This window comes from Epargyreus clarus, unplaced genomic scaffold (genome assembly GCF_041222505.1).
Source record: "Epargyreus clarus isolate Ecla_fem2 unplaced genomic scaffold, WU_Ecla_fem_2.2 ptg000003l, whole genome shotgun sequence".
In the NCBI taxonomy this organism is placed as follows: domain Eukaryota; kingdom Metazoa; phylum Arthropoda; class Insecta; order Lepidoptera; family Hesperiidae; genus Epargyreus; species Epargyreus clarus.
Genome location: NW_027332211.1, coordinates 8,764,966 through 8,786,717, shown reverse-complemented (window position 1 = coordinate 8,786,717; position 21,752 = coordinate 8,764,966). Strand labels below are relative to the sequence as shown.

The window sequence follows — 21,752 nt, the reverse complement described above, 5'->3', positions numbered from 1 at the left end:
GATAAAATAAACTATTGATAAAAATGTAATGAAAATGGCATTCCAACTTCCAAAAGTATTATAATTTATATAGATAGTCGATAAAGAGATTAGATAGGTAATTATATACTTGACATATTTTATTGTTAAATATCTTAAATAAAACTATAATATTCTTTAACCAAATGTGTTTTATTATAAAAATATTATTTACACCCCGTGAAGTACCAATCTGATTCAGTCGCGCTATCCCCTAGTTGAGCAAAGATGTATTAAATTACTTGATTACGATTGCCCCTTCCCTATCTAATTATAATTAACTCATTCCTTATAGAAATCTTCTATGATGTCTTTGTATTTCTCGTAAACGACGTTTCTTTTGATTTTCAACGTTGGACCTGAAAACATTTGTAATGTTAATACAAATTATGTAGTTTTTATAATAAAATGATATAAATATAACTAGCTGACCCGGCAAACGATGTGTTGCCATATAAATAAAAAAAATGTTAAGGGTGAACGACCCTTATCACTTAGGGGAATAAAAAATAGATAGCAGCCGATTCTCAGACCAACTGAATATGCATATAAAATTTGGTGAAAATCGGTAAAGCTGTTTCGGAGGAGTACGATAACTAACATTGTAAAACTATAATTTTATATAATAAAATGTTATGTTATATATGTAATAGTAGCGAAGCTCTTGAAGCTAAATGAAAGAAAAGGTCAATGTATGTGTGCATTATTTTGTTAAATATTTATATATTTAGGGCTACGAATAGTAAGTTTGTCCCTTCGATCAACTATACCATAATCGAAGGTGTGAAGACAAATAGGTTGGAAATTCGTTTCGATTTACTCTATTCTAATTCATATATATTTCAATGAAAAATTATCCTTACCTAGTTCACCGGTGTTCATTGAGAAGTCCGCTGGCAATATGGCAAACTTTTGAATCTTTTGTGCATTGGAGATGGCTTTTTTATTTGCCCGAGCGATACCCGCCTCAATTGCTTTGTATACCTGAAATATATTAAAAATACGTTTATAGCTTTTGTCATCATTCTAAATTATTTTTTTGTGTAGTTCAATCGCAAATATATACCTACATAGAAGTTATATGGAGACTATACAATATACAAATTTTAATGTTTTCTACTTACATAAGGATCCTTGTTTTTAACGATTTCGCTTATAGTGGTGGCTTTGCTGCCCAAACTCGCTACCCACTTGGCTGTTTCAGTATCAAGTTCGTCGAGAGCATCACCTGTGGTTTGGTTTATTTTTCCCTGGAATTTTCAAAATAAATATCCTATAAATTTTATCTCAATTAATTTCGAAATAGTTACATATTCGTATCGTGCCCATCATAGATATATTATACTAACTATGTCCCTTACGTCAGTAGGATAAAATATATTTATGGTGCCCATACATAAAACCCGTCATTGAAATGTCTTAAATTGATTGGATTAAAAACAGGGGTAGATATGGAAACGGCTGAACCGTTTTTGTCACACTTAAACAAAAGTTATAGAAGAAGTATTTTTAAATAATGCTTCTTACCCATAAAAAAATTAAAAAGCGAAAAATATAAAATTGCGTACAACGTGCTCGCAGCCTTCAGTTGGTGACTCTACCCTTCAAGAAGTATATAAAAAATATATTACCTTAAGAGTGAGCAGGATGGCAAGGAATTTTCGGCGATCACCGATGAGTACCGCGTAGCTGACGTGCAATAGCTCGGACTGCACCGTCTGTTCTATTAATACAGGAGCCACGTTCTCCCCACCCGCCGTGATTAGCAGTTCCTATAAAGCAACAGTCTTTTAGGTCAAGTGCATAGATCTATTTTTGTCTAGTGATAGTAATATTCGCGCTTCTGAGTTATGAATTAAGGCAAATTGGAAAGCAAGTCACAATGAGGCCTGGCGGACTGAAGAACACGATATACCTAAGTAGTAAGTACTAAATTTCTGTGGTTTTTATAGAATGTAATTTACTCAAGTCCCGTGTTATGTTGATGAATCAATTTAAGCCTAAGATGATAGCAGTTTATTTACAATATATTAACAAGTAAACGAAACGTGATTTCACTCGATATTAAATTATTAACGATCCGTGTTTATCTACAAACCATGCTTTAGTGTTAACCATGTCAGTATAATTGACTTTACAAAAAGCTGCAGTCAGTCCAAATCAGATGAACTTTTTAATTGCTGCTTTTTACCCGACTCCCAAAACGGCGGATATTTGTTCGTACACATTTCTAAAGTAAAAATTGCCAGTACCTATTTAAATTAAATTGCATAACTTATAAAAAACTAAGTACCTTTATCCTGCCAGTTATGTACAGTAAGTTGTTGCTGTCTACTCTGCCGACGTCTCCGGAGTGCAGCCAGCCGTCCTGATCGATGGTCTGTCGTGTCTTCTCCTCATCGAACAGGTAACCCATAAATAAGTGCCGTCCTCTCATTAACACCTCGCCGGGACCATTTACGCTTTCTGAACCGTCGAATTTTGTTTCTGTTCCATCTAGAATTTCTCCGGCTGAATCCAATTTGAATCTGAAAAATAATAATAACATCGTTAAAAATGGAAGAATATTAAACCTATATGCAATGTTTAGTGTGTAATAATATTTTTATCAGTCATACCTACCTATTTCTATATAATTTTATATTACCCATGGCTTAGTTTACAGTAAAGTGTCATAAAATTGGCTAATCTATAAGTTATCGTTTTATTATTATAACGATTGTAGTTCAAACGCTTTGTACAGACACCGGCCTGGCCTAGTATCACTTAACTCCGTATAATGTATTTTAATCTATGACTTAATTGTGCTACTAACGCCCTTTATTAATGATTAATCAATATATCTAATTTTGAAGGTGGTAGAACTATTTGTGGTTATTTGTGGCCACACCTATTTCTGCCTCATAACAGCAGCTCATAAACGCTGCTGTGTTCTGGTTTGAAAGGTGTGGTAAGGGAGACATACTTTTCCGAGGCGTTCCAGCTTAGTCCTCAGGTATCCAATCCTATCCAGGGTTGATTACAGATGCCCATGAGCGGTAGTAGCCACTTACCATCAGGTGGATTGCAAGCTCGTCTGCTACTCCAATATAAAAAAATAATAAAATGTATTCGAAAAGTAACATTTACTCACTTGGGATATATACTGATGGTATGCGCTCCAGCCAGCTCGCTCATACCGAAAGCATCCATGATGGGAATGTCGAGCGACAAGAAGAACTTCTTGATCTCCGGAGACAGCGGCGCGGCCGCACTCATGAACAGCAAGCACTGGTCCAGCCCCAACGACTCGCGGACTTTGTTGAACACCAGCGACTTTGCCAATTTGTATCCACACGTTGTACCGTCCATCCTGTTCCAAAAATATATTTAGTTATGCAATCAGTTATATAATCGGTCATTATCACATAAAATATGCTCAATGAAAAAGAAAATAGGCAAAAGGAATCTGTCGTGTGACTCAATAAAATAGGTAGGTATAATGAAAGATGTTAGAACGTAGATTAAGGATTGGTTGGTAATATTAGATTGGACAATATAACCCTAGATTGCTTTTTATATATGATTAGGTACATTTATAATATAAAATATTGGTTTTCAGCATACTTAAAAGTTTTTCCATTAATGCAAATAACAAATGAATACCTATCAAATAGACTGAGTTCAGGTTCTTCATAGGTGTTGTTAAATAATACCTACTCAAAGAGGTCAAAGCAATTGGATCATTGCCTCGTTATCGATTGGCTGTGGACTGCACGAAATTATTCAGGAGTAGGTATATTCCAAGGCTAGTTACTAACAGCCACATGGTAAGTTCCGACTGTCCTAGGACTCTGAATTATTTATAGACATACGTTTTTAATGGCGTAACTTAGCAGCTACTTTGTGGTAGGAATATCAATATATGATATTCCTACCACAAGAATCATCAGAATATCATCAGAATATCATGAAAAAATAAGGACGACTCTACCTTGTAGGTACCTACAAAAAATATTATACTATGATCTACACCAAATTCACTATATCGCAATCATAGCGTAATTAAATCATTATGATGTTGTTAATCTTCTATTTACCTATTTTTAATGAATGGATAACAAATTATTAATATATCTACGTATTCAATTAATCAGAAGCAATTTTGAAACAACGGATTACGGATTTGTTATTAGAAACTGTCACTCTACAATACAATTAATCTAGCATGCGTCATTCACGCGGTGGAAGTTAATAATCCTGTTTGGTTATCAGTTTACAATTACACACTAATACACATATCTGACATATATTAAACAATAATTAATTCAAGGTTTAAACATGCGTCATTACAGCAAAGTATGCAAAATCGTGCTAATAACATGCTAGGTCTAAATACGGGTTTTACGGAAAATTGCGCATTAACGGTACTGTATGAATATAAGGCAATGACTATTATTATTATTGATCATCCAATGGCTATTATCGCATGAGCGATTGTTGCGATGGATACCATATTATCGCTTAAGCCTCTGACCAGACGCTTAATCCGTTGCACTTGCCATACGGGCGTCACATGTTCAGTATCATTCGAAAAATCTGTCTAAGCTTACGCTACAAAATAGTCGTCGAGTAACTTTGGACGGTCGGTTTAACCACTTTCCTAAAGTTACTCAAGCGATACTAGCCAATGGGCGGTCAACGAAAATGCCCTACAAGCAAAAGGTTTTGGGACAAAATCCAGTCCTGGGGATACATTACATACCAGTACTTAATCATTTCGGAGATTGTGAAGTCTAACGGGAGACCGATCATTCCGGCTGAGAGGGCTCTATTTAAAGAAAGAACTTATAAAATATTTATAGATATATGTTGGAGCATTACCGAAATACCGAATATAGGAACAGTTTTCAAAGTATTATTATTTCTGGAGTGTGTAATTTAAAGGTGTTAAAGATCTTACGTGCCTACAAAACTTTGTTTAGTTTGTTTATAAATTAAAAATAATACAAAATATTTATAGTTACCCATTAATTCGCGCGGTGTGGTGCTTTGTCCCTTTGTCCTTCGCCCACATAGCAATGTACCGCTTTACGGATCCACTTGAACTCCCCACTGCAATGATTTTCTCATACATTTTTTCCCACACTCGAGGTACAGCAAAAAACCTTTAAAGAGATTTGTAAAAATAATATATGCGTCACTGAAACGTTAAAAAATGAGGGAACAATAGAACCTGACATCTAAGTAATAAAGGGATACGTTATTGTTTAGATATTAGGTTCTTTCTATGTTGTACGGGTATAAAGCTTTCATTTTCGTCAACCCATTACTTGCCCATTTTTGGACCCGGGTCTCCTCTTAAAGACTGTATCTTTACTGTACTGGGGTTAGGATATAGTCCATCACATTGCGAATTGATAAACTTCACACACTTTAGATAACTTTTTTAAAGAACTGAGACGTGCTTCCAAATCAACCACCATCTTTCAGCGATAATCATAGATTATAAGAATTGAGTCGGGCTAGAAGAATTTCATGTAAGCTCCTTAATGCAGTGGGATTTACCTTGTAGGCCTAACTTCTTTCAATGTTTCGACAAGGCTTCCTTTCAAGGCATCAGGTTGCGCGAAGTACACCGGCACAGCGTAATGTAGCGTCGTATAGATGTCCGCCACCTGTGATGAGAACCATTTACTTTATAAATAAATAATTAGCTATCAATATAACTCATAGCATTATAAAATGCTAAATTTAGACCTCTGGAAGTTACGACTACGTAAGTTTCTTGAAATAAATGGCAAAGAAATTAGATAGGCAGGCACTTATGGGTATTTCAGAAAGGTAAAGAATTTTCTTGAAATTATTATCTCTATCACTATACATCGGTATTGTTTGTAGTGCACAAATAAAGTATCAGTAGGTATGGGTAGGATAATAGAAAGGAAGAATTATAATCATATTTATGGGTAGGTATCCTTGGTATTTTCAGCAGGTTAATCCCCTGAAATCAATGTGTTTTTTCGTTTGCGATAAATACATTTACACTCCGATATCCTAAATAAAGATATGGATAAGTTGCAAGTTGCAGTGTAAATAATTATCTATCCGCCGACAAAATGTTATGTATGTGCTTCATTATTTTTTCATTCATTTTCATTTTAATAACATGCACCTATCTATAAGTACTAAGTAGCCGGTAGTTTAAAAACAATAAAAAATTTGACTGTCTAATTTAAAAAGAAATATATACTTAGCCTATCTAATGACATCTCATAATATTATTATGTTAAAATCCGTCATAAAGTCTGGGCTGCAGGGCATGCAGAACTATGAGATATATTCTTACGACACACATACATTTACATACCCTCTTAAAACATTACCCTCCACAGACGGGTAACGATAATATTCATAGTGTTGTTGTTAATAGTTTGGTGGTTAACCACTATTATTACCACACTAAAAATAGTTTTAATATATCATGAGGTATCATATATCATATATCATGATCCTAAATAATGTAGGTAAACGCAGCATAAAATATTATTACAGGTCTGTCAGTGCTACATTAAATTATTAAATTAGCTACGCTCCACTGCGCCGCTGCATTTAAATATTTTATAGGTACCTACGTCACTTTTTCATTACCTTGTTACATTATTCAAGACGAGCTTCCTTCTAAGCCTTACCTATTGTTTTGTGTTTTTTTTTTTCAATTTACAATAACCTCCGAGATATTTTTGGGGTACGAAGTAGTTTTAAATAAGATAGTAAAAAATAAAACAATCATAAATTGGTCGTTGAGTTTTTGTAATGTACGGATATTTCGAAAATTATCTAAATTTCAGACACTTCATAGTATTTGTATATATGTGTATGAGGTAATCTTGTAAATTATGGCTGAGCTGATTTTGGTAACATTTGTAATTTGTATGCAGCATGCATTATTATTTATACCGTAGCCAGCTTTTCACGAAAATATAAAATACTGACAAGGGTTTGCGCATAAAAACGCATTAAACATGATGACTGTGCAAACTTTTATCAGCGCTGATAAACATTGGCAATGCGGTATGAACACCTGGTTGGTACACCTAGATGCCGTTCTGGAAAGTCCAATGTCTATTTCTGAAGTTATTACTAATTGTAATTTTAATATCTTTTAATAAACTTGGATTAGATACGAGTATATCACAGATATAAATAATTATCTAATTATTATGAACAATCTTGTTATTTTTGTTAAACGGATGAGCGTATGTACCGGATTCTATCTACCTATAGTATAGTAGTCCGATACTACCGATATCTATATCGATTGTAGACGATGAGTATCTAACGAATTATCATTATCTACCTAGAATCTGTAATCAATATCCAAGATTCAGAAATTGTAAATGTACAAAAATTTCAATTATAATAAATAAATTAATGTTTTATATTTTTTGTAAAAAATTAAAGTGTATTTTGACCACGTGGGTGTTCAAAAAACGTAATATATTTTAAGATCAATAATCACCATAAAAACCTCCTACGATACGCCTAAATTGTCGTGTCGTGTTCTTGAGAGGTGTACCATACGTCCATACCACATATCTACCACACCACCACCATACCACAGCGCTATTTATTTCTGCGTTATATTAGCAGTTGATTGGATCTATGATTGATTTCATGCAGATTTTTTACGGGAGTGAAGATTACAAAGATAGATGGCATTGTGAAGTACGTAGGTACGTAGTACGTACTTTATGAGTTCGTTCGTACGTAAAATATTGACCTATACTGAATAACATCTGATAATTACCTGCGCAGCTACATGGCTAAGGGGCAGGAAGGTGACTAGTCTGTCAATTGTGGGTTGCAGGTCCCCCACTCGCTCGCCGATACTGTAGGCATCCCATGTTAGATTGTCGTGTGACAGCATGACAGCTTTCGGTGGGCCGACTGTACCCGACTGGAAATGAAACCATTTTAATTACACTAATCTATTTTTCTTCGTTTACATAATTAACTATGTTTAATTAATATTAACATATAAAATGTAGTAAAGTTATATGTAATTTAATACTTAATTATTTGTAAGGAAATATGCATAACTATTAATTTTATTTATTTCCTTATTTTACTTAGTTTTAAAAATAGAGGGACTTTTTGTAGTGTACAATTTTGAAGGTAAAAACAATACATTCATATAATTAATCAGCCTCATAGTAAATAAAACTTCTAGGAATCTTGGTTGGTATGTAAGTAGGTAGGTACCTGATGTATTACTGAAATAACGAGACTTATTATTTATTAATAATATTAACATATATGTAGGTCAAATAGGTTCACATAATTAAAATCTAGGTAATAACGTGCGCAGTGCAGTTAATTGGAAAAAATGGAGTCACTTAAAAGTTCCAACCGAGCGCACTAAAAATAAATACACGAAAATAGATAAAATAATAAATCATGACGCATTTCGAAAATGACTTAGTGACTGAAATAAATATTACGTAGGTGTCAAAAATTCCCTACTAAATGGTTTTCGTAACTTTTTATCAAAATCGCGCGATGTTCTTATCATTAAATGACGAAACATCAGGTGTAGGTATTAAAGCGAATCTTTAGGAATCTGATAAGTAGGTACTTACCTACTTATTTGTTGTTAAACAAAAATATTGGTAAAATTATACATAGTAAAATGTATTATGTACCTACTTGTAATTATTTTATTTGTTAAATAAAGTAAATATCGTACATACCGTATTTTTATATTAAAGCCTGACTTTATTGTGATAGAGTTGACCCAGCTAAGCACGAGTTAACTGTGTATCATTATGTGCATATATTTTAATTCCCCCAATCTGAATTAGGACGGCATAACGATAGATATATAATAGAACGCTCAAGAAAACAATCTATTGCTGCTACATGGGTAAAAATAATTCTTGCGCAAATATCTTCGAAAGTTACAGATTTGATAGATGCCCCGTTGAGATTTTTTGTAGGCTCATTGGTTTTTTAACTGGTGTATATTATATGTGAAATATGCCTGCGATTATTTTTTTCTAGATAATTAAATTGTTATTTTAAGCTTCATTTAATATTATGCTCCTTCCACAATAACTTTCTACTTGGCAAATCTATTTAGTTTCAAAATATCTATTAAATTGCATCACACCGGTTATCTAATCGCGATATATTTCCAATGTAATTAAAATTCATAGATTCGACCTTTTAGAAATATGATATTTGTCTAGACGCATAAGTATTATGAAGGAATGTAAAGTATGCACTTGTATTTGTTAATAGGTTTGTAGTTGTACCTTTAATTATTTCTAAATTGATATAGTTTAAATTCTTATAGGTAATTAGGTAATAAAACTAATAAGGTAGGTTAATTATATTAGATGCGTAGGTATTTCTGTTATTTTGTTTTAGTAGACCATTATTTAAAGGTGCGTGAACTTTATTAACGCACTTGGCTAGTATGAGACTACCTTAGATAAGGTATTACGGCCAAAAATCTCCTCGCTTTGAAAGGAGAGCCGTGCCCAACGATGGGACAGTAATGTGTTAACAAACACGAATTGCCAAATACAAACTTAATATTGACCAGAACAACTGAAATATGTTACTTATACTTACATATAAATGTAGAGATTCAAATAAAAATAGAGCACTTACGGTGTAAACAAGAGTGCAGCATTCATTGACCGATATGGTTTTTAAAATATTATTTAGCTGGGTATCCGGCTCCTTATTTCCAATCTCCATAAGTTGGTCCCACTATAGAAAGAAAACGAAATGAAATTAATTTAGTAACAATTATGTTAGTTTTAATTTTTAAAGATAATAAGTACTTCCCACGTTAGGTCTGTAAATTAAAGATCCACATTCAGTGTGACCCGAGTGCCATGATCACACGTACAGACTCAGGTATGAATCTAAATTCGTCATTTAGTTATGTTCCTGGCCGGGGATCGAACCCGTAACCTGTGCGTGACAGGCTAGTGATTGGTGCGTCACGCAACTCGTTAAAGAGAGTTCGAACACCTAATAATAAGTAAGAGGTTGTATTACTAAATATTTAATTTTCGTTTTTACACCTACTGTGTTTTAGTTTTCAGATTTAGGTATAATGCTAATACATAATTCGACTTGACGACTTAAGTTCATAACCTTTGCGTTAACCTAAGATTAAAAGGTCATTGAGGTCCTGACTAATGGCCGAAAAGGTAAAAAACTGTGATAATATTCAAAGTTGGTATAATTTAACATTCGAAATTTTCGATAAATGTGGAATAAACAGGGATAATGTTTAGGAAGTTTATACGCTTGTTATAGTTGCGTGATCCATCCTGACAGACCACGATTATGCGATTATCACTAGTTCGCGCGAACTTTGATCGTATGAATGCACGATCTAACATACCTACTGATAATCAACATCAGTATGTGTTTTAATTAACTCGCGCGATCATTGCACATACCGGTCATTCATCGTCTCATCAAGTATTTATCCGATAATCGCTCAATTGTCTTCTATTAGAACAGCACCTTACATTTTTAAGGGTTTGTACTGGCAGACATTGAGCGTGCCAAACACAACAGACATGGTTTTTTGCGACGGACATGGTGCGTCGTCTACTGTATATAGTTGCATGACTTTGCAGCTACTGTATATATCCGATGTGTTCACTTATTTCTACAGGCATTAAACGTTCCATACACAGGCCGTGGTACACAAATTATTTTTTTACGTACAATCTAGATAACATATTTATATCAATCGAAACCCAGTCACACACATGCCGAGACCCGGACCATGCCCGGCCGGTGAATGAACATTTTCCCTAACTCTAGACATAAATTACATTATGCTTACACTATAGAGTCCAGGTATGGACGTATCCACTGGGTCCTCCCATTGTATAATAGCTTTGAGGTGTTTTAAGCGACTACGTATTGCCAATATTTTTTCCAGTTGCTTCTTGTCTTGTACCGCGCAGATGTTCGCGCGTGACGTCTCGAGACAGTGGAAACACGCCTCAGCAGAATTTGTGGTATAAATACCCGCGGCGTAACCTCTGTAAATATTTATAATCATGTTATTGGGAGATTTTTTTTATAATATAGGAGTAGCAGACGAGCATGCAGTCCACCTGATGCTACTGCCGCCCATGGACATCTATAATCAACCCAGATAGGATTAGATATTCCTACCTGAGGTCGACCACAGAAGCGCCGCTATCCCTGAGGACTAAGTTGGAACGCCTCGGAAAAGTCTGTCTCCCTTACCACACCCTTGAAAACGGAACACAGCAGCGCCTAACACTGCTGTTATTAGGTAGATATTGGATAAAGTTTACTCTAAAAAGACTTAAAATGATTAGTAAATTACCCGGCGTGTATAGCACCCAAATCTGCTAGATACCATTGCTCCGAGTTGAAGCCGAGAATGCCGACGGAGTGGTAACGTTCCAGGCCTAATTTTAGAAATGCTTTTGCTACTGTGCGTACTCGCTCTTGATACTGTCTGTAAATAAACGAAAATAATACTAGATATCATATCTTACTAATAGTTTTACTTGTTAGCACAAATCAAGTCGACTCTACATACTTTTGTTTGTTGAATAATTATTTACCAACTAGATAGTTATTCGTTTTGAATTGTTGTTACTTTATTGAAAACTAGCAGAACCCGCGGCTTCGCCCGCGTAAAAAAATATGATACGACATACAAATAACTGTGATCGTAAATTTGTACTTTTAACAATTTTAACGATAAAGTAGCATTAATATTTAATTAATAAAAGCTTTTTTTTCGTCACTGTGTACCTAAATTGGTCAAGCGTTCTTCAGAAACATATACTAAAACTCTAATTACAATAATTATTATTTACACTATTCCACAGGAACCGTCCATGTTATATGGGGCCTTACATACAATGGTTCTTTCTAGGGTCTCTGGCTGGGCGGTTAGAGCTCCCATTCTTGCCGCCCGCAACTCCAGAAGTCCCCCTTTAGTCTCGTACGACAGGCAAGGGATACTGTAGCCCTGTCTATGTGTCTACCACATCACCATTACTAATCCACGCATAAACACAACTGTTGGCACGCAGTGTGTCCAAAGTAGGCCAATTTGAATAAACTTCTTTGACCTCCTTAGTAGAATTTCAAAAACATTCCCATGTACATATGCATTAATAAATACTTTATCAGCAAATTTCTGAAAGCTTAACAATATTCAATTATATATTCAACACCAGCGGTCGGCAACCCGACACCCACGGGTGGTGTATGGCCCGCGACTTTCCCTTGTGGCCCGCGGGTCTGCGCGTTACTAATAATTGGCCAAGTGCAAGTCAAACTCGCACCTGGAGGGTCCCGTACAACCAAAATTTTCATTTTTTTAAATTTCTAGTATTTAATATTGCAGCAGCCAAAGTACACACATTGTAAAAAATTTGAACTGTCTACCTCTAACGGTTCAAAAGTTAGTTGGAAAAATATCGAATAGCAGTTTGTTGTATGGGGACCCCTATTTGTTTTCAACTTTTTTTATTTTAGTATTTGTTGGTATAGCGGTCACCGTAATGCATCCTCTGTAAGAATTTCAAATGTCTATCTATTACGGTTCCAGAGATAGAGCCCTGTGAAACACGGACAGACGGACAGACAGCGAAGTCTTAGTAATAGGGTTCCGTTTTTGTCCTTTAGGTACGGAACCCTAAAAAACCGCTGTTCTGCACTTCAGCACGCGCAATACATTCCCATGTTAAAAATATATGTTACGACGGCCCGTGGAATTTCGCCCTACACAAATTTCTCTGCTGTTCTTTTTCCAGACATGCCAAAGGAAGTAACTTCAATAACGGTTTTTAAAGAAACTTTCTTTACTTATAGTACCCTATTGGGGTTGATTGTTGAGTTGCTAAAAATGCTGAAACAGATGTGTAAACAGAAAGGCATAATGCATACACCCTTTTATAGCCGTCTTAAGGGTTGATCTAAAAAAAACAGTGACTCAGATGCTTCATTAAGTCCAATGATAATTTTTCATAGTGGTTTCTTCCAAATTAACGGATTATAAAATAAAGTTCCAACAACTTTTCATTTTTAGTAAATTCAAACATGCCAAAAGAAATATTCTGGCCAAGTTTCAGAGTTTCAAAAGCTATAGATTGGAAAAAACATTTTTTTTTTTTTATTTTTAACGCCCCCGCACAACTCTCTTGGAGTTAAATATCATAAAATTAGTTCTTAGTGAACTCAAACATGCCAAAAAAATGTTTTGGTCAAGTTTCAGAGTTCTAAAAGCTATAGATTAGAAGACACAAATTTTTAATATTTTTAACGCCCCCGCACAACCCTCTTAGGGTTGAATATCATAAAATTAGTTCTTAGTAAATTCAAACATGCCAAAAGAAATATTCTGGCCAAGTTTCAGAGTTCCAAAAGCTATAGATTGGAAAAAACATTTTTTTTTTATTTTAACGCCCCCGCACAGCCCTCTGGGGGTGAAACATCATAAAATTTGTTCTTAGTAAACTCATAGATGCTAAAAAAATATTTTGGTCAAGTTTCAGAGTTTTAAAAGCGATAGATTGGAAGATAATTTTTTTTTAAATTTTCAACGCCCCCGCACTCCCCTCTGGGGGTGGAATATCATAAAATTAGTTTTTAGTAAATTCAAACATGCCAAAAAGAATATCCTGACTAAGTTTCATACCTATAAGAGCTGTAGTTTTAAAATGTGATTTTTTTTTAATTAACACCCCCGCAACCCCTCTTGGGGGTGGAATTTCGTAAAATCCGTTCTTAGCTGACCTCTACTCGGTGAAAAGAATATTCCTACCAAATTTCAAGTCTTTAGCTCTAATGGTTCCAGAGATATCGTGATGAGTGACTATATACGTGGAAATCTCTTATATATATAATCTTATAATAGATGGAGCATGCAACGCAAGACAGTAAGTAGGTATTTATTCCTTTTTTTTCCATAAAAATACATTGCTAGATATAAAAATTATTTACAGTTACGAAGAATATAAACAATAATCGTATATTGAGTAACACTTTTCCATGTAATGCTTACAAAATTTTTAAATAACGTCTAGGTTCCGTATCTATTAAAAAGCACCACTTACTTGTACGTAATTTTGTGCCATTTGCCGTCTGATTTCTTGGTAGCCAGAGCCACATCATTGGGATATCTGGCGGCTGTTCTGTTAAGTAATCCTGGCACTGAAATTGGAGGTTCTGCTGCGAGCCCACGAGAGCCCAAACGAAGTTTCACATGACCTCCAGGGACACATGATATGTAGTCATCCGCCGGGATGATCTGGTCTGGCCCTAGAAGCACATACTTATTGGTAATATACTTTTTACGTAAGTAACACTTTTAGAGACTGCAAAATTCTCCATGAATAAGTGTACAGTACCCTTACAATGAGTTTTTACGTTTTGACAAATATGATTGTTTTGGTATTTGTTTAAGAATTGGCCTATACAATTTTCAAGTTCTGACACAGTCCGCTAGGGGCGCTGCTTGGAAATAGTATAGGCAAATACGTAAACGAATACCAAAACAGTCACATTTGTCAAAACGTAGAAACTCATGGTAAGGGTACAGAACTGTATTCTGTAAACCAAATGAACTATTTCTAATTTTCAAGTAATATTAACTTAATATCTTACTATCAAGTGCAATAGCTTAACACCAAATGGAATACTGATAAATTTTAACTTACCATTTAAGAAAGCTTGATTGATTCCGTTGGGAACATGCATGGTATTCACTTTTACTATTTCCTCCCCGTTTTCTACGATTACTGTGGACGTTTCCTGCGAACAAAATAAAACGGATAAATAAAAATAATTTTAATTTAACTCACAAGTGAATAAGTGCACATAAACCTTATTTCGTTTCATTTCAATATCAACGAGTTTCCTTTCTTCGAAAATTTTAATCGACGCAATATTTGATTGCGTTCGTATAACGACGAAAAAACAAAGTACTATTGCAGCCGATATACCTATTGTTTATGTTACTACTACATAGGAACATGCTTCGTTTAAATTGTATTCTGTTTACATGGCTACGCTAAATACTACGTAGAATCTATTATTAGGTTTGGCCATCCACGCCTCTCGAGTCTCGCAACGCGTCTATAAAACAGCTATTATCGTAATTCTATCAAGGAAAGAATAGCGTGATGCGATTCTACGATGCAATTTACATAAGAATAGAAGAGGTAATTTAATTACAAAATCACTCCTTACTTGGTATATTATTTATTAGTTACGTTGATACCTACTCTACTCGTAAAGTCTCTAACTTAAAACACAAAACATGCCAGTAACACAAAAATCGACTGCATAACAGGATAGACGTACTTAAAGTAGGTACATAATTATGTAACAGATTGTTTCATCTGTACCTGTCTTTTTGTTCCACATAAAAAGTAATTAGCTACTTACGTCAGGTTCCAAGCAATAACCCTCCAACGTAAGAAGTTTTAATTATGGTTTTAAGCAAATTATATTACAGTATACATAAACAAGGGGTTTTTCATTATTTTAGTAACCGATGTTTGTTCTAGAACGCTTATAAAAAAATACCGGTCGTGTAAACTCATCCGATATAATTAAAACAGAAGAATAAGAGTCCGTCATTTTAATTTTTGAAATATAAATGGCTTACGTTACGTAATCTTGATTAGGAATGGACAAAGATCAAACGAATATTTACTTAATACTTCTTGTCAAAAAGTTTTAGTGACATAAAAATAAATTAACACATAACAATTACTCAAAGTGAATTAAGTTAATCCAAGGTATTTCGGGGACAACAAGGGCTTGGATAAGCGCGAATTACAAAGATAAGAGACAAGAGTGTTGATCACATTGCAATCTCCCCTCCTGGTGCTTAAGGACTTTTGCGAACATTTTATCAAAATATTCAGATACCATACTGATATAGATAACAATCACTAAGGGTATTTTGAACGATTGATTAACTTATCGAGTAGCGAAATTAATTTCTTACCTATCTATTAATGTGTCTGCATTTGTTCACCATATTGAATAAAGATAAGTGAAATTACATAAGAAGATTAATTAATCTGCTGATATCGGGGAATATGAAACATTGTAGATTATAATGTGTGAAGGTCTATTAAAAACTTTAAGATTTTATTATTACTTGTGAATCTAATTAAGAATTCATAGCTATAGAGAAATGCATGTTCTAAATGAACCGGAATCTCAAAAACAAGTAGGCATTCACAAAAAACAACAATTCTCTATATTGTGGGTGCCAGAATAACACAACACGCATACTTAGAAGTATGCTCTAAAGTACTCTATGTTAAAATGTGTTCATGATTTAGATTATCCATCTGAAAGGGAATAGAAATAGTTTCCCATGTTGCACATCAGTCAGACACGCGGACCATGTGTGACCACGTGGAGGATAAAATAATATAATCATTATGCTTAAACTATTAAACACAACAAATCAGCTGACTTATAAGTATGTAGAGTTGTAGAGTAGAGAATTACAGTCGTTTAAATATTTTATCTGTACTATTTCTATACAAGAATATACAAGGTATTTCTATACAAGGTACTGCACTATCAGTTTATCATACATGCATCCACGAGCCCTTAGAAATTCACTGCTGGACATCGACTATCTCTACATACAAGGATTTTGCTGTAGTTAATGATATTGGCTTTAGTAGCCAGGATTGCGCCTGTCCGTGTTAATGATTGCTACTGCCGTGCGAACATACATATTATACATTTAACTATAAATGGTGAATTTATTCTCGTAAATTACCTATGTATCAGTTTCGTATTACGAGTTTTTTTCAGGTTACCTAAAAATAGATAAAATACGTACGTACCCAAATACATATTTTTATAAATAATTAGGAGGCCACAGCCGTTTAAACTTACACTTTTATATGTCTTTAAAGCGCACTTAAAAAGTTATAATAACAAATTTACTGATTTTTTTTATTTCGGTACAGTCATTTTCCGTTAGTCGTCTCTATAGTCAGTATTTATAAATTCATTTGAATTATATTTTGCATAGCCGGAATTAATTAACTCACTCCGTGCGTATCGATAAGTTTTATTCATATTTATTTACAAATTCATATAAAAGTAATACTTTATGATTTTTCTTCAATTAATTAATTCAATCATTAGGGATAATACACATACAGTTATATTTTTGACGTCATTCATTTTTTCAATTCCTTCTGTATAAGTAGTACGTAGGATAATTGTATAATTACTTATTTTACCAAAATTTAATCTTTATATTTCTACGTTAATAATTAGTATGTACATAATTTATTTACAAGTAAAAATAATAATTAAGACGTGCAGTGTGACCTTGTCTGAAAAACGTATACTTTGTTTCAATATAACAGAATTAATTAGTAATAACACACTATTATTAAAACCGTCAAAAACCTAGAGTCATAAGCACATCCTCAGGTACATAAGAAATTAATTATCACTCGCTATGATGCTAAAGAAAAACATTTTGGGGATACATACATCAAAAGTTTTTTTTTATAAAAAACAGAAACAAGCACAGACGAATAAAGTAAAGCACATAAGAGAATAAATATTGATAGAAGAAATGGATCATAATATCTCATGCAAATGACGACAGGAAGAAGGAAAGTTATGGATTAGAATAGAATTTCATAACTTCATTTTTAAACGTATCAAGCGATTTAGCACGACGTATATGGAGAGGTAGTTTATTCCACAAGGAAACAGCACTAGTAGAAAAGGATTTTTTGAAGAAGGAGGTAGTATGAGAAGGAGTTTGAAGGGAGAGATTTATGGAGGAACGAAGACAGTGATCATGAGAAAGGTGAAGGTACTGAAAACGATGTTTTAAATAGGTAGGAGTATTGGGACTGAGCAACACGCAGTAAAGTGCAGAATTATTATTACCTATTTAAAAGTATTAAATAGGTAATGCTTTTCACGACGAAGGGAGATCCGTACCTTGGAGTGGGACAGTAATTAGTTGACGACGATAGGTATCGGAACTTAACCGAAAAAAATATATGAAAATATGCCTTATATCTGGTAATACTGACTGCTAGCCGAAAGTATGGAATCGTTTGAATCATAATCTAGAGTCTAGAGTTACAGACAGGTGTAACCAGGCTTTGTAATTTACAAGTAAACCTCCATTAAGAGATCATTATAGTTCCTACTTAAAAATATTATCAATATCTTGTTCAGTACTTTTGCCAACTTCTACCTACCTCGCTACTACTGCTTCTAATGCTCACAATGATACTCATAGTTTAGTGTTTACTTAATCTACGTTATAGATACTACATACATTTAATACTTCGCACCTACTGGTTATATTATGCACTGGGTTCACAGTTAAATACCAGTGTTACAAAATGTCTAATAATACTTTTTAATTCTGTTACCAATTTGAGTATTTGTTAATTGTTTTTGTACATTGTTGGCGTAATTATTTATTTATAGTTGTTGCGCAAATTAAATGCAGTAAATAATTAAATCAATCATACGATGTGCACGTCATTGATTGCCCACCTATCTCGTTCATTACTCCATATTTACGTTATCTACGATTAACATTACCTAAAGATTCTCATAGGTAGATATATCTTATACTTTAAACTTGTGGGTTGCGACCCCCTGGGGGGTCTTAAAGCCTCTATAAGAGTAGTAGCATGGCTCATGAAACTTCAATAAAGAAAATAACATTATAAAGTTCAAAAATACGTTTTCACCAAGAAAAAATATATAAATGCATTTGGCAACGTGAACGACTAATGATATTAAATTAGTTATTTCCCTAAGCCTAAACATGAAAGTAAATAAACATTATAAAATACGGATTAAAAGCCGAGGGGGTCGCAAAATATTTTACATACTCCCCCTGAGTATCATGCTACTAAATAGGTTGAAAACTACTTCTTTAAACTATCAAATATTTATTTATAAGTACACTAATTTCAGTGTATATACTTTTATAATGAAATGTGTAGTTTATTTCTTGTTTTATTTTTTAAGGTTTGAGTGGAATTTAATTTAAAATTGTATGATATTGAGATGTTGAATGGTGGTTGCATTGAGTGAAGTTAATGGTTCGTAGATATGTTAAGAAGGTTCTGCCAAAATCAGAAATGGCTCGATGATACGTGGACAAACAATTATTAATATTTCATACAACTTCTTTGAATTTTTATTACCGACTCTTTATATCAATTTAATGATAATTATACGATCGTACTTGTAAACTATCATACGTTTTGTATAGGGTTGGCTTATCTTTTTTATTGTTATTTCTTATTATCGAGGTTTCCCACACATTGGCAAGTTTCGAATTGGGTACAAGATATACAAGAAGATAACCGTTTGGTTTACTTAAATATATTTAATCTGTTATAGATAGGTATATACATATATTCGTATAAGTACATACCTAACGGTATTTTTTTATAAAAATGCAATTTAGTTGCCAACTACAACTTAGTTCCCAATTTTTTCTTTAGTGAAATATTATACTGTAGTGTGTTATTATTCGCCGAAGTCAATGTACGCGTAATAATAAAGGTAATATAAATGATAAACTGGTCTAAAATAAAAGATGTATTGAGGCTAGGAACTTCAATTAGGCATATTAGTACCTAAATGTGTTACTTTTAGTGATAATTGCGATAAAAACTGGTGTTATCGTCACTTATCGGTGAATGCAACCTATAAGTAGATATTCCACACTATTCCATAGAGCGTGTAAATATACGCTCCAATTATTATCTGCTAGTAAAAAGCTTAACTGGCAGTAACAATATCTACCTATATTCATTTCAATATAGTGTTTTTTGTACATTTTAGTAATTAATGTATGTAGCATATTTAGCATCAACACTATAATTGTATGAAATTAAATAAACTTGAGAATATTAAGGCGGTAATTTTGATTTTCGAGTAGGTATTAAATAAAATTAATTTTAATGACAACACTTAATTTATTCATTTATTAAATTGCCGGAGAGTTGAAAAAGTTCTAAGGAGGTCGTTTATTACATAAATTTATTATTTAACCCATTAACCAACCGTTGCAAAATGTTTTCCTTAGGATGTGTGTCAACAAGTAGACACGGATTTATAATAAATTGATAATAATAAGTTGCGGTCAGTTGTTATTTAAACATTATGTCAGTTACGTGGTTGGTAAAAAACAAAACAACCTTATATAAGATGTGTTTTATGTCACGAAGACCGAGTAACACATAAACGAAAAATTCGGCAAAGCGGTCACATAACGGGTGTAACGGGTTTATCTAACTAAGGAGTACCATTGACTCTGACTTACAAATGACGCACGATGTGGACTTCATACGCACAAGAATATTATATTATTAGAAAAACAATTCTTCACTACAGAAGTTAGTGGACGTAAACGTAGTAATGAAACATCAAGTAGACAATATGTAGAGATAAGACAGAAAATATGCGGGATTATTATTGGGTTATTTTATTTATTTTTATTGTTTTTTAAATGTTTTCGAGCAGTAATTTTAAAAATTAAATTACTAATAACAATATAATGAAAAGTATTATATTATATTATATAAAATTATATTATTATTATTCAAGAGCACCGATAGTAAAGAGACAAATAATTTTCTATTGAAATTTAATTGCGTGCAATATATACTCTTGCAAATTAGTACATGGTGCATCAAGCAATAAATACTAAAATTAATCTCACCAGTCCTGTAATAACTTCCAAAGTATAATAGTGTATATTTTTTACTTATATTGTTGAATCACTTTTTATCACAGTTTTGTTTTATAATTACACATTCTACTAGAGATCCTCGTATGGCTAACTGGTAACTAATTCTAGACTATTTACGTTGAGACTGTGCGGGTTATCGTGAACGGAAAACATAGGTTTTGCGACCGCGGCTACCCAGGTACGGCAGCCAACTGGCGGTTTGCCCTGACGCACCACACGACAGTGTAAAGTTCACCACGGACGAATCACCGTTGAGTATTTTCTTAGTTTTCATGTAGTGTAAAGTTTTGGGTAACCACAAAAACACGCCACATGTTTATAACAAAGTCTCGGTCTATAATTAATCGGATGCCAAAGTGTAGTCAGTAGTCACATCACATACCGTCGCCTGTTTCTGTCCGCTGTCCGCGTCCATGGCTCGGTGCCACCACTGCCACGAGCCACTGTGTACGTGCTGATAACCGACTGCGCGGCCGGAGTGTGCGAAGTTTGCTCGCGCGCTCTATTTTTCTCAAACATAACACGCTTATTACCTCTGATAAAAATGTCACTGGCTTTGGCTAATCAGTAGTAGGAAATGGACGGTTTATTTGAAATATATCCTATAATATAATTGTGACAATATCTAATCGTGACCATGTAGGTACTATAAACTTATATCATGTGGTATTTATACAAAATTTGAATCGTAGGTGCCTAATATAAATAGATATGTCACAAAATAATAATCAGCTCTATGAACATACATATACTTACTTAATAACAAGACACATGTTGTTACAATGTGTATTTATGCTGAACTTGCTGTTTACAGTCTGTTTTGGAATCTAGGCAGGAAGTAGGTAATATAGTTACGTACTTAGGTATATCTACTTGTTTTTGTTATTTTTTATGTGAACGTATATATTATCCGGTCAGACCAGGAAATACCAAT

General features: G+C 33.7%; 1 protein-coding gene across 3 annotated transcripts; it reads right to left on the bottom strand.

Moving 5' to 3' along the window:
* Positions 1-152: 152 nt before the first annotated feature.
* LOC140752737 (very long-chain-fatty-acid--CoA ligase bubblegum) lies at positions 153-21,342 on the bottom strand. Of its 3 annotated transcripts, none has more exons than XM_073087077.1 (16): positions 21,201-21,342; positions 14,745-14,838; positions 14,142-14,346; positions 11,393-11,527; positions 10,877-11,078; positions 9,676-9,777; positions 7,808-7,957; positions 5,566-5,675; positions 5,025-5,165; positions 4,763-4,828; positions 3,152-3,370; positions 2,312-2,546; positions 1,650-1,790; positions 1,143-1,268; positions 882-1,002; positions 153-377 (listed from the first exon to the last, which is right to left on the bottom strand). In XM_073087077.1, the coding sequence occupies exons 1-16, from the start codon at positions 21,231-21,233 to the stop codon at positions 301-303; spliced, it is 2,157 nt and encodes a 718-aa protein (XP_072943178.1). In that variant the 5' UTR covers positions 21,234-21,342; the 3' UTR covers positions 153-300. The 3 variants fall into 3 exon arrangements, with proteins under 3 accessions (XP_072943178.1, XP_072943195.1, XP_072943187.1); XM_073087094.1 differs by lacking the exon at positions 21,201-21,342 and adding an exon at positions 20,789-21,092; XM_073087086.1 differs by lacking the exon at positions 4,763-4,828.
* Between the last annotated feature and the right edge of the window lie 410 nt (positions 21,343-21,752).